At 39.9% G+C, this 13,839-nt stretch overlaps 1 protein-coding gene across 1 annotated transcript in view; it reads right to left on the reverse strand.

Annotated features, from left to right (window-relative positions):
• Window positions 1-2,965: 2,965 nt before the first annotated feature.
• Window positions 2,966-13,839, reverse strand: part of LOC104909758 (brefeldin A-inhibited guanine nucleotide-exchange protein 3-like) — a 51,873-nt gene continuing 40,999 nt past the window's right edge. The window contains exons 10-14 of the mRNA XM_031552209.1: window positions 11,815-11,919; window positions 9,455-9,779; window positions 8,019-8,131; window positions 6,374-7,283; window positions 2,966-3,068 (exon numbers count right to left, since the gene is read on the reverse strand). Of these exons, the coding sequence (XP_031408069.1) occupies window positions 6,794-7,283; window positions 8,019-8,131; window positions 9,455-9,779; window positions 11,815-11,919 (1,033 nt within the window). The 3' untranslated portion in view covers window positions 2,966-3,068; window positions 6,374-6,793. The remainder of the gene's footprint in view (window positions 3,069-6,373; window positions 7,284-8,018; window positions 8,132-9,454; window positions 9,780-11,814; window positions 11,920-13,839) is intronic.

The following is a 13,839-nucleotide window of genomic DNA, read 5'->3' on the forward strand; positions in this document are numbered from 1 at the left end:
TTTTAATTCCATATCCTCATCATTTATCCTAATTAGCAAGCATTTCTCTGGAGGCAATAAGGAGGAGTCTCTGTTCCTCTGGATCCTGATAACTGTAACTTTGGGACACTGCCACCACACAGATGATAATCCACAAGTTGAGCAAACAAGTCATTCCAGTCTATTTAGCTTTGGGTCACACTGACCAGAGAGAGTCAAGACTACTACTAAGTTTCAGTGGATTTGTTTGTTTTTAAACCCAGGCTTTAAAGTTTCCTGTCTGACCCAGAACAAGCACTTAGGTATCTGCTACCACTGAGTGGTGCACATTAGTGAAACACCACTCATTGCCTGATTACACAGTTTGGTATGTAATGGACCAAAGCAGTGTTATTGTAGCTTGTTTTAGACACAATTGGAAGTTAGTTCCTGAAATCATAACATTGTACTAACCAGTCAGCATGGTAATAAGTGGAAGGCTGTGTTCTTCAGGGCTCCCCCAGTATCCAGCTTCCCCTAGCATGTTCCTTTCTAGTACCTGGTGGTACAGTTCTTCAACCCAGGCTTGGGAAAATATCATCAACACTCCACTGGACTGTACCTGTTTCATGAACTCTTTCTGCAGGCAACCACAAAAGCCAGAAGTAAAACAACAGTAAGTTCTACAGCATGAGTTTCTAGCACTAGATCCATTCCTGAGCATAAGGTGATGCAGAAGTACAAATGAAGTTATAAAAAACTAAGAACTAACAGAGAATCATAGCGTGTCTCTATGGTGAAAGTGACATGAACATAATTCTCGATAGAGAATTACATAAATGATGAGCTTTCCCTTCTCTTACTGTAAATCATGCAAGATACAAATAATAATGACTGTTCTCATAAAGCAACAAAGGCACAAGTTGATCTTTTACCATTTCCACAGGGTGGGGATAGAATCTCAACTCCATTAAAAACAAATTTGGGGCACCTAATGCTGCTTGTCCAGCAGTCAGGCCTATTGCATTGAACAGTTGTCACAGACAAACTGGGGTCCAATTAGATACATCTGAACTATTTTCAGTAATAGTATTACTGAATTAGGTATTAAAACCTAATTATCTTTCACTCAGACAACTGATTCCTTCATCTGTATAAATGCAAAGCTGGTATTAAGCAAGACATTTGTTAATATGCTCAGAAGTATCTGCAAGATGAAGGCACACACCTTTATAGTAGGGACTAAAAATAATATAACACACTGGTAGTGAAGATTTGTTACAAAGATGCAGCATCCATCAAAATGACTGCTTCTTTAATGATAATCAGTAGGCAGCATTCATTCCTCCGTGAATTACAGAGAAGCTGTGTAATTCAGATGCATGATGTTTATCATGCAAAATTTATAAGTAGCTTGCTTCATTTGCAATTATTATTTCTCCACTCAGCAAGTATCACGAAGGACACTTACATGCGGGCTGCTTTATGTGAAAGGAAATGAAACAATCTCTTTTCAAGTATTTTCTCTGTATTCACCAACTCACCAGCAACACAGGAGCTTGGGGAGGCTTCTTCCTGTAGTAATCTGAGTTGGCCAATTTTAGGTTCAGCAGCAGAGTATAATGAGAGACCATGTAGAGACTGTCTGCATTCATCAGAGTTTGGAAGCTGAAATTTGGGTTTCCTTCAAATCCTGGTGAGTGCATCATACCTAACAAAAACACCATGTGAGCTCTCACATTTTACACAGATTTTGCCTGGAAAAAAAGATCAGAAACTAACCCTAGCATTCCAGCAGCAACAGATTGCTAGAATAGTTAATGAATCATCAGCAGAAGTTGCTCTATTTAATGTACTAGAGTAGGGAGTAGAGAACTAAACAGTCCATCCATAATGCAGTGCTGCAGCACACAGAATAGTCCAGTCACAGTCCAGCAAAGAAATACGCTTAATTTGAAGCGCATAAGGAGCACCAGTATTCATTAGGATGTCTGCCAGGTACAAAGCAAAGGGCAGGATACATCTACAGTGGTAACCACAAAGGTGAGGTGGGCAGGGACAGAGGCAAAGCCTGTGTTCTTACAGGAAATTGAGCATACTTGGCACAAATGGTGCTAATGAGGGACACAGACCTTTTAACATCCCAGTAAACTTGTTCCAGCTAAATGAGTTGCTGGATGGGGACTGGAGTGCCCAGCACCTTGCAGGGTCAGGCTGTAATCAAAGAATGGCCTAGGTTGGAAGGGACCTTAAAGTCTATCCAGTTCCAAACCCCCTGCCATATGCACGGTTGCCACCCACTAGATCAGGCTGTCAAGGCATTCTTTCCACGACCTGGAGGTGTGTGTACAAATATTTGGAGTCAAACAGGCTAGGACTTCATTACAACTCCAAGCCCTGTTTAGTTCATACAACACCTGATTTTTAGACAGCTGAGTACTTGCCAGTCCTGTAAGCCATTATCTGTAAGCACTCAGTACTCCTGAAAACACTATCTGTATGAAGCTGTACCACTGGGCATGACTATAGGGTGTAACCTCTTCTTCCTAGGTAGGATGGGCAGTACATACATTTTCCTCTGAGTTAGCTGGCCTACTGGTAGAAAATAACAAATCAAGTATGAGCAATACTTAATCAAATTCCTCTGAGCTATCGTCTGAGCCATGAAAAATCCAGAATGTTTGACTCCCCTCCCACCATGAACCACAATATTTCATGGTTTTCACATCAACTGTGAAATCCATTCATATGACATTGATTAGGGGAAATTAAGGAGTAAGTTTTCTCCTAGAGGAACACTTGTAACAAAACAAAAGAGCTTCCAAGGTTTGTTACATGAAGAAGCACAGCTGCGTCGCTTAGTTAACTGCTGAAGTGGTTGACTGTGAACATATTCCTCCCGCCACAAATCTCATGCCTGTTCTTAGACAAAATACAACAAATCATCAACATTAAAAAAATAAAAAATAATAATAATTAAAAAAAAAATCCAACACACAGAAAAAAAAGCAAAATGTTTTTCTTGCCTCGTGAGGGTTTGAAAGTTCTGTGCTGCTGCCTTCTCGGACTTTCCACTGACGTCACTTTGGGGGCGTGGATAAGGTGAATAACTGTTTGAGGGTGGATTTAGAGAGAGAGTAACTGTTCCAGGGTGGGTCTAAAAAATGAACAACTCTTTCAAGGGAGCAACCTTTGTGGAAGAGGGGTGATAGGGCTGGCCACACATTATACCAACACGGATTTCCACGTGTTTGCGGTAGGTTTCCTGTGGTGAATGTTAACAAAGAATCTTTAGCTTGTCCCAAAATCATAACCCTGTGCTTAGCAGTAGGCCTGTATGTAGCTCCAATGACTCCATCAATAAAGTTAAAGATGGATCTTCACACTTTGCTGAGTGCTGGATCTTGATGTAGTTAGTACATTCTAATTTAATGTGTGGTATCTTAAATAAGTACTTGTGGACCTAGAATAAGCTAGAGTAATATCAACTCAATGTAAAGTGTTACGTAAATGAAAACGTGGGCTGAACTGCTTATAAAAGCACACTTGTGTATAGCTGCACATAAAAGAGGCTAATAACAAATAGGGCATGTATGTGAGTGTTTGGAAAAAATCTGATCCCTAACTCCTTCTAAAATATCAGAAAACATCTAACTACATTTGACAGAAGCTCATCCTCTCAAAAAGAGAGGATGAACTGATAGATAAACAACTTGCACTGATGCTTAACAAAACAAAAACCTTGCCACTAAAAGCTGTGCAATCAAAATCTGGTGCTAAAATGCTTGCTATGATTATTAACACAATGGCACACAATTATTAGAATTAATTCCTTGAAACAGTAATTCATGAGAATAGTGATGTCTGAATTAAGATAATATTGATCATTAATTTTACTTATAAAAATTTGCCAGCCATAGCAAACAGCAAGCTTAGTACATTGCCCTAAAAGAAACAGTTCGTTTAAATTGGCAAGGTCAAAGAGAGCCCACATAAAATACAATGTTTTATTCAAGCCAAGACAATATTGACCATTTCTAGACAATTTAGTATTTTTTAGATAGACATCACACTCCAATGTCACTAGGATCTTTTTAGCATTGATTTTATCTAGCAACAAGCAAGGGAAATCCTTCTGAAGGAACATTATAACCAGCTTTTAACCAACTGACTTTCAAATCTTACTTTCCTTTAAATTCTGCCTAGCTTTCTTTGCCAATTCCATGCTTAAATTCCTGTGTTAACACCTCAAATTCCTACGTCCTTTCATTGTTTTCAGTCCTACAAAAACAAAACAATGTTACAATGATATTTAAGGATCTAGCTGGTAGGAAAGGCTGCTAAACTCTATACTAACATATTTCACTGCTCCCTAGTGTAAGAAAAATTAATGAATGAACCAAAGCACGTAAATAAAGACTCAGAAACAAAAATACTATTTCTGCATGGGTTGATCTCAGAACTGCATCTGTCTCTTCTTCTCAACTTGAATCTTAACTGATATTCAAATTTCCTAATGTAGTCCTCAGAAATTATACATGTACAGATGCTATACATCCAAGAAGTCATATCAGTTCCTTTAACTTCATCACCTACTCTGTGCCTTGAATTTCTGGTGCTAATGAAGGAGTTCTGAAATAATAATTTAATATTCCCTTCAGAGGCAGAATTGGTGTGTCAGAAGCTCTCCAGGAGAGAGTTCCTACCCATGGACACATTTTAAATAGGCCTTCAGGGTCATGCCTCTCATCTACACGTGTCCTCACCTCAGAAATACTGATGGACTTTTGTTTAAGATCAGAGGTACACATTAAAGGACTGTTTCAGTTGGACTGAGCCCTGTTCCAGATTTCCTACTGAGACATGAACTGCACAGGCCTTGTGTACAAAAGTAAGGGAAATGCCCTATGAAATCACTAAAATACCTCACATCACGAGGCTAGCTTTCTTAGAAATGCGAAGGGTCTTCCTCAACTCAACAGTCTGAGTCTAAGACGGGCTATCTTTCTAAGAGTAATGTGCAGACCAGAAAATATAGACTTAATGCAAAAATGGACTATTATCCTTCTATCTTTTTCACTGTTTTAGTCATACTGAATGACAACAAAAGTCATATTTAACTTTAAAATCTGGAATTTGGCTAGGTATACCTCTTCCAACACTTCAGAACCTTCTACAGGGATCTGATAGACAAAAGGTTAGGAGAAAGACGTTGTATGCTCATCTACATATGACCTAACAAGGCACAGAGGAGTTAGAATTCTAACCCTGGACTTATGCTACAATTTCATTATCTTACAGGAAATGAATTCTTTGTGACAGGAAGAATGCTTTAAAGCACCTCGATTCAGAATAAAATCAATGTCCTTTTAAAGACAACTCCTTTTTTAGGAATGTCTTATTACTATCTTCCTGAATCAGGCTTATTTGGGCAGCATTTAAACAGAAAATCAGGAATATCAGCTTATTTGTGTGGTGTTAACACATTCACCCAGCTTCATATAAAAATTCTGCCGTAGGACAGCAGAGGCATCCCTTCTTACTCTGTATGAGTAATGTGTTTGAGAGCACAAGTGAATGAAGCAATGCTTAGAAGAGAAGTGATGGAAAAGGCAATTGTGGTGAATTAAATTTAAGAAACAGAGAAATATATTTTCATGAACATTTCCACCTCTGCTACTGCCAGGAGAAAGAAACCTCTCTAACAATATGTGCATATGTTAGTTATACTATCAACAGGACAAACTTGCCTTTGCATAGTCTTTTTTTTTGTTTGATTAACCAAGTCTAAATCCCAAATCTAACCCTGAGAGAAGAGTAAGCATTCTACCTCTTACAAGGTAAGATCTTTTAACTATTTTTCAGTTGGTCTGAACTTGAGCTTTCAATTTCCTGTCATGATAAATTGCAATATATAAAAAAAGAGTGAGAAAGAGGAGTTGATCCTCTTTTCTTATCTTTTCAATAGCTTACTGTAGTGAGATTTCTATTATCTTCTCTGCAAGGCTTGGCATTATTAATAGTACTGAGGTAATATATTAAGCTACTTGAATCCCTTTCAAAACAGGTGACAGTTCTCCCCACATCCCCAGTTTTCTGCTAATGGGCAGCCTCTCCTTAACATCAGCACATGCAAATTTTCTCAACAGATCTTCACAGGCCTTTGAAGAGGTATCGTACTACAGAAAATTTGATCTTACTATTGATTGAGGACATAATCCAGAGTCTGTTAAGTGCTCATGGATTAACCTGCATATTCAGTTTGCCCCACTCTAAAGGAAACATGCTGCTGCAGAGGAATGTGCTTTGTAGAGCACAAACCTTCTTATTCTGGACACATTCTCTGAAGATGAGCTCCTACAAGAGAATCTTACAGCGTGCATGTTGGTTGGACAGTAAATATTTGCTTGCAAACCTGAGCAAAAAGCTGAAGAGAAGTTCTGTAGTGCTGCATCCACCTCCTCTATGCTGGGGAGAGCTATGAGCCGAGGAAGAAGAGCTTCAAGAGATTGGATGAAGAGCTGTGCGCTGTGCTGGTCTGCTTCCTGGTTTTTCAGCAACTTTAGAGAGAGAGCAGCAGTACGTAAGGACCTGGTACCTGGACAGTCTCGTGGTGTCTGCTCCTCATCAGCCAGGGAGCAATTGTCAGAGCCTATGTCCGAAACATCTGACCGGCCAGAGTCCTTCTCTGCTGCCATGGAATACTGGTCACATGAATCAAACTCAGTCCTAGAAAGATCCTGGTCATCTACACTGAAGTTACTTTCACTGTACCTGGATCCATAAGACCGGGTCTTGCAGTCAACTGATAAGAAGTTAGTTATATCTGGATAGACTATGTTGTGGCTTCTCTGAACAACATCTGGCTGGTCAATGGTTTCTGACTCTGGTTCTCTATAATGAATCTCTTTGCTTTCATGTCCAGCTGGAGATGGCAGTGAGTTTTTTGACTTTCCAGATTATCCTCTGGAGTTGTCTGTCCCATATCTCCTTCCAAAGTGGTCTGACCAGTGTCTGTGGTAACACTAATGCTAATATCAGGACTTTTCTCATTTCCTGATTCCCAAGCAGGATTTTCTGAGGAAAGAATGCGCCTCTGCCACCTAAAGTCAGCATCATTGATCTCCATGGAGTCCCTGCTTGTCTCAGTCCCATCCTTCAATTCTTCCAGGCGCCGGAGGAGCAGATGGACCTGTTCCTCACTAAGACCCCTGCCATGGCTTAGCTCATCCAGTGCTCCCAGCAGGGCAAATACGCAGGACACTGAAGCATAACATGCTTCAATACCACCCTTGATGCACGCTTCTGTCATCCCATCCATGATACTACAATTAAAACAGAGTTTATCTAAGTAATGCAGCATATATAGCGAGCCTGTCATTATCATCCAACACTACCCTTCCAGAACTAGGAAAAACGGAAGTGAAATTGTCCTGTAATACTACTTCTGGAAAAAGACAACTAGAATTACAGCAAGTAATTACATCTCCCGTGTGGACATGGCCAATCTGTAAAGGGAGTGCCAACCAAGGAAATAGTTACTGTGCATTTTTACTAGCATGCACAGTGCATTTTCCCTTACAGACAAGCTGTACTGAAAAACGAAACAAACAAACAATGCTCCCTCCCCCAACTGAAGTTAACTTATGTGTCCTGAAAATAATCAGCAAGATATGCTCTTTATGAGAATGAAGAATGCTTTGTGCTCAATCTGACAATGTTTCAATTCTGGATTACCTCCTTTGACTTCATCTTGGAAATGTACTTCCAAATAAGTACAATCACTTCACTGCAATGTTAGGACCCATACCTAAGAATTTCCAGCTGTAAAACAATTTATATGGGTATTTTTGTAAACTCCTCAAAGGCGGTTACTTTTACAAACAAGCCCAGACTTACTAAAAAACAGTAAAAACTTTTACCCATCATATTGTTTCACAGCTTATTTCACTTGGGAGATACCCTGACTTGCTCATACATGGGTATGCTTCTGAAGGTGCAAGTATTTAAGTGTCTTGTGCACACAGGTTTAAGAGGATAAAGGAGGAAACAAAGCATACAGCTTGAGAAGATCCAGATGGGACTTCCTTTTAGAAATAGATCTCTTCCTGGATTCTGACTCAGAAGAGCAGGGCCCTGCCAAATCACAAAGCCTCCGAGGACTGCCAAGTATCTGAAAGGAAAGGAAATATAAGTTACTAGAGGGTAATTTAAGTGTTATTTAAATACCATAAATGAGTCATAGTTTGGTCAAATGCTAGAACCTGAAGCCCAGCTGTACTGCAAATTCTCTCAGCAAACTATAACAGCACACTAAAGTTCTATTTATTAAAGCTATCTTTCCTCTTTTTAAAAGGAGAAATGCTTATAGAGAAAAATGACATATACAACACACATCACATACAGGTTGTTCTCTAGTGCTTTACATTACTGACTGAACATATTTCCAACTGAACTGCAACCAAGACAATCTCAAATGCCTAAATATACAAGTATATTGTATTATATTATATACTGAAGGGAGTTCTGCTCTTCAGTCACCCACTACAAAAAGGTAGTTATGGAAAAAACACACAAAGTGATTCGTCCTGTGAAGTGATTCAGGGAGAAAGTGTATGTATTAATGAGCAGAAAGAGGTAACAGAGAGATCCTGAAGGTAGAAATATTAAACTAATATTTTCCTCAAATATCTTAAAAATGAAATGCAGATTGTCATCTTGCTATTGTTTAAAATTATAGGAAGGTAAGTGCCAGAATGACTGGGCGTTCTGACAGCAACCCTGTGGGTGGTTGTGTGGTGTTAGGAGGGATCTTCAGACAGCCTCTCTACATGCAAGCTAGAACAAAAATCCTCTAAAGAAACCATTGTTCAAACAAATTATGGATGCTGCTTTGCAGTCCACAATATGAGAAGAATCCAGTCAATGTAAATGTACTGTTTGAAGAAGTCTCACAAGCACTGTCACAGGTACAGAGTGACAGGCCATAAAGGACTGGCCGTGACAGCCTCTTGTGACACTGGAAGCTTCCTTTTGGCTACTCTAATACAGCTCAAGGAAACAACATTTCAAAAATCTGGCACATATTCAAAGCATACATTTGCCTTAACGTCAGGAACACTGCAGTGTGAGGATGAATGTCTTCTAGCAAGAGCAGAGAGTGGGGAAAGATGCCAAAGGAGCTGAGAACAGAATCACTACACTGCATCCTATCCAAAAGAGCAGTCATGACTCAGTGATAATACCCACTCCCAGCATGAACACAGAGTTGCCATAGCAGCTTGCATTATGGAGACAAATATAACTATTACAATTTTGTAAAACTAAAAATATTTATCAGAGTAGCTTTGATGTAAAAACTGTACGAAAGGGGCAACTACAGCACCACTAGTGCTAAAGTATGGAACGGACAAGTATGCACATCTCAGCAATATTTACTGTGAAATTAACATTTTGCTTTATTTGCATGGATTTGTACCTGGACTTTATATCTTACCTCTTTCATAATTTTGATGGCTTCTACTCGGTGCTGAGGTGGTGGGTAGAGCAATATCCGGTGATAGAGAGATTGCAGCACAGGCTTCATTGATTCCACTGTCCCCACCAGTCGAACCAGTTCTGCAGCAATGTAGTATATGGTCCGTGCAACAGGCCCACTAAGGGCAGGCGCTGTGGATGAACAGCCTGAACCCCGGCCATGATCAGAGACCCCTGAGGAAGGTGAATCAGCTTCTAGACAGATGCTGCTGTGGGCAGAGGTGATAGTTTTGTCATGGATTGGATTTCCCAGGATTACTACTAGGGCTGGACACAGTTGCTTCCTGAGAAAAAGAGAAAAAGCAGCAGATGGTAACCAGAAAAATCTCACAGGAACAGAATGAAAATAGCCCATAGCACATACTCTTGTTTTAATAATCAGTGAACAGCAGTGGTTAGATTGAATAACAAACTGCACGAGGCTCTCTTAAACTTCCAGGCACCAGCATACTGGCACATACACAAATACTTCTGGGTGTTTAATAAAGATGATACTAATTTTGCAAGTTGCAATATTACTGCACCATGCTGTGTCCTTCACAGAATAGCATACCTCCCTCTTTAATTAGCTACAACATACCTCAAGGTAGGAAGACCAGGTTTCTGCTGGCAAGTGTTTCTTCTGTCCAACTTGGGAACCTAAAAAAAACCTGACCAAATGGAAAACAATCTCTGCTAACCGCATGGCTTGATGTTCCATCGCTACTCTGAACATGCATGTATGTCACTAAGCATCCCTAGCTGTGGGCTTTTGAGAATGCAATTAAAGTCCTCTACAGTAACTCCAAGTATGCAGTGTAAATTCTCACATGCCAGTAAACACACCATCCTTCCTTAAACTGTCTTTCAAATGATTCCACATCAGCCAATCCCTTCTCTTCCTCTTCATCCTCCTCATGAAGAGGAGGAATCAGAGTCAAAACCAATTCTGCCCTCTGTTCATTTAGCTGTTACGTCAGCCTTGTCTTCAGACACTTGCCATTTTACTCTAGCTTGCAATATCATAACTTATAAAACTTAAATGCAGAGAAAGCAATCCCAAACCCAATTTTCAACCATGTGCCTCAGAGGCTCAGCTGGCATTTAGTGCAAACACCCAGTGACAAGTAATGCTTCAGCATCAAAAGTAAACAGTTACATACATCTTATTTCCCAAGCTTTTCATGCTGCCCTTAATTTTCACTGCCTCTCTTAAAAGTCTTTGCTAAAACTGTTCAGCTCCCTAAAGTCACAGTATAAAAATCATTTTTTAAAACAGATATCAGATAATGATATTTGGTCTGCTTATTCCATTTCTTTAAAATGTAAACAGTTAGGGATATTTTAAAATTTATTAATTCACTGCCTCAGAGCAGGCATAAGTACAGGTAGCAACAGCAACATATTCCCCACGTTAGTTCCATCAAAGTGTTTCTGTATCAAACTATGGAGAACACTCTGACAGACGAACAGAGCACTAAATCTTCTTTATCTTCCGAAGAACAAAGGCGATTATCAGTCTGGCTCACAACTTCACTAGACAGTTAATGGATTAGGGAATGCTTATGCTGCTAAAAACTGCAGACATCACCCTAACTATAAACCGTTTCATGTCTTCCTTGTGTTAATTTTATTCAGCTTAAGCATGTACCTGGAGGATACATACTATCTGGCATCAAAGCAGGTTTAAAAAGTCCTGCCCCTCGTCACTTGCCCTCATGATATACATGCATAAACACAAATCTCTGCAGATTTGTAAACTGGATCATCAAAATAATATAAACTTAAATAAAACAGGAAGTGTTTTCTTTTAACTGTGATCATTTCAGTGACCTTGCTTACAGGATGACCCCAAAAACAGACACAGGAGCATAAACAAAGGGTTGTTTGAAATACAAGGGAAGAAACTTCCAAAATGCCATGAAAGAGAGAATGATGATTTTACACTGAAGCTCCCAGAGGCTTCAGTACGGAGTCCGCATGCAATGCTGCCAAGTGTTATCAGCCTAGAAGACCTTCCTGTCTTGCAGACACTGAGCACCAGGTTACGCAATTTTTTTCGGGGACAGCAAAGGAAGCTCTGAGTGCTGCTGTACACTGCATCTTTAGAACTGGGCCAGAATTATACAATTCAACTTCAAAATCTTAGAGTAAAAGTTGAGCACGAGGTCCTGTGAAATCCTGTATGAAGTACAAAACAAACCAGCAGAGGGTTAATAGAGAGCTCTGCTCTTATCCGATGACTTCCTGCAGGCTTGCTTGCATGGGTGGTGGTGGGGAAAGGCCCTTCTACAGTTACTTATAAACTGACTATTTGTATTAGTCTTCAGATCTACTCACCATATTAGATCAGTGAATCCTTTGTGCTGGTGCATGCTTGGAGAGGAGCTGTTTAACATGGAGAGGATGCACTCCAAATAAAGAAGCTGAAGTTGTCGATTGTCGCTGGCAAAAAGAAAAGATGCCAATCATGTCACATTGAAACAAAGACTATTTACTTATTTTCAAGTAACTACATTAGTTTGCTTGAAAACCACACCACAATTTACAGCAGTGATTTATTTTGCTACTTCCTATGGATTTACAGTGGTACGATTGCTTTTATCACCCCACTTAATTTGTACAGCTCATGTGTAGCAATCTATTACTATTTCTCGTAGGTAATGTAAGGAAAATAGATTTAATTCATCGAATTTCACAGTAAGGAATAAGAAATTGATGCAAAAGATGACGAAGGAAAATAGCAGTAATTTTTCAAATTTGATCTGAAAACTTGAAGAAACTCTTAAGAAGAAGAAAAAGGAACGACCAGAAGATGTTGGAATTATCAACAATTTCTTCATGCAATCTGAAGGGCATTTAGACTACTTTCTTCTGGTTATCTTTTCTGTTTCCTTGATGAAAACCACAACAGTCGCAAGTCAATGTCTATAGGCAAAATCTTACATGATCACACAGCCCCCTTTCAGAGCCTTGTCAGTTATACTCTATAAATCAAACACAAATTGAGCTTACAGAGGAAGAATGTGAAAGATCCTGTAGTCACTTGGTATCAATGTGCTTGTAATGTACAATGTACTTGTACTTATTCTCAGAATTAGCTGCAGGATTCAGCAGACAAGAGAAGTTGAGGTCTGCCAAAAGAAGGTAGCTTCCCACAGCAGTCACATTCTGGTTTACATTTCGTAAACTGTTTTTTGCTGCGTTTTGTTGGTCCAAAATAAGAACTGGAGGAATGTATCTCATGATGTGTGAGGGCAGCTCTGAAAGTAATGCCTCCGATTTTATTACACTGGCCACGATATCAGAGGTGAATGTTGGTAGCATGGCAGCAGAGGTTTAAACTTCCCAGCAACATTCCATTCCATTATTTTTTTTGCTGTGTGACAGACGGTAGCAGCCTGCAAAATGGTGTCGGAAGCCAACGTCGGCATTGCATTTCTTTGTGTGGCAAAAATGGCACCCACTGATATTCATTAATGCTTGCTGAATGTTTATGGAGAACAGTGGAGGTAGTGGGTAGTGCATTTCAGCAGTGGCAACAGCAAGCTATAAGACAAGCCACATTCCAGAGGGCCATGCACCGCTGTTACACCAGAAAATGAGAGCACCTTAATCAGCTCATCCAAATGAACTGGCAGATGATGATCAGGGAACTATGTACGGAGCTCAATATCAGCTTCACTGTATTGGAAACAACTGGCAACACTGGAATGTCAAAAAGTTTGCACCAAGTGGGTCCTACAAATGCTCAAACAGGAATAGAAAGAACACAACACGTGAGTTTGTCAGGACCTGTTGAACCAATGTGAGATAGAAGGTGACAGCTTCCTGGATCACATCATTACTGGTGACAAGATGTGACGTTACCACTATGAGACAGAGTCAAAAGGGCTGTCCATGGAGTGGCAGAGTAAATTCCCCATGGAAGAGAAAATACAAGGCTTGAATTTCCAGAGTCAGGCCAGAGAAGAAGACAGCCTTTCTCTTGCAACATGATAATGCCCAGGCCCCATACCAGTTTGAAAACTGTGGACTGCCAATCCTAGCCACACTGACCTACCACACCTATCATATAGCCCAGACTTGGCACCCTCTGACTTACATCCACTCAAGCTGATGAAAGATGGACTGTGTGGACAACATTTTCCTAGCAACAATGCCATCACAGCAGCTGTGAAACAGTGAGTCACCTCTGCTGGTGCAGATTTTTAGAAGCACAGCATACATGCTCTTGTCCATCACTGGCAAAAATGCATAGCTAATGGCAGTGACCATGTTGAAAAATAGTTTTTTGTAGCTGAGAATTTTCTCTATCAAATAGTGTTGTGCTCTTTGTGCATCTGTTGCAGTTTCCATGGAAAT

This window comes from Meleagris gallopavo, chromosome 2 (genome assembly GCF_000146605.3).
Source record: "Meleagris gallopavo isolate NT-WF06-2002-E0010 breed Aviagen turkey brand Nicholas breeding stock chromosome 2, Turkey_5.1, whole genome shotgun sequence".
NCBI classification, from domain to species: domain Eukaryota; kingdom Metazoa; phylum Chordata; class Aves; order Galliformes; family Phasianidae; genus Meleagris; species Meleagris gallopavo.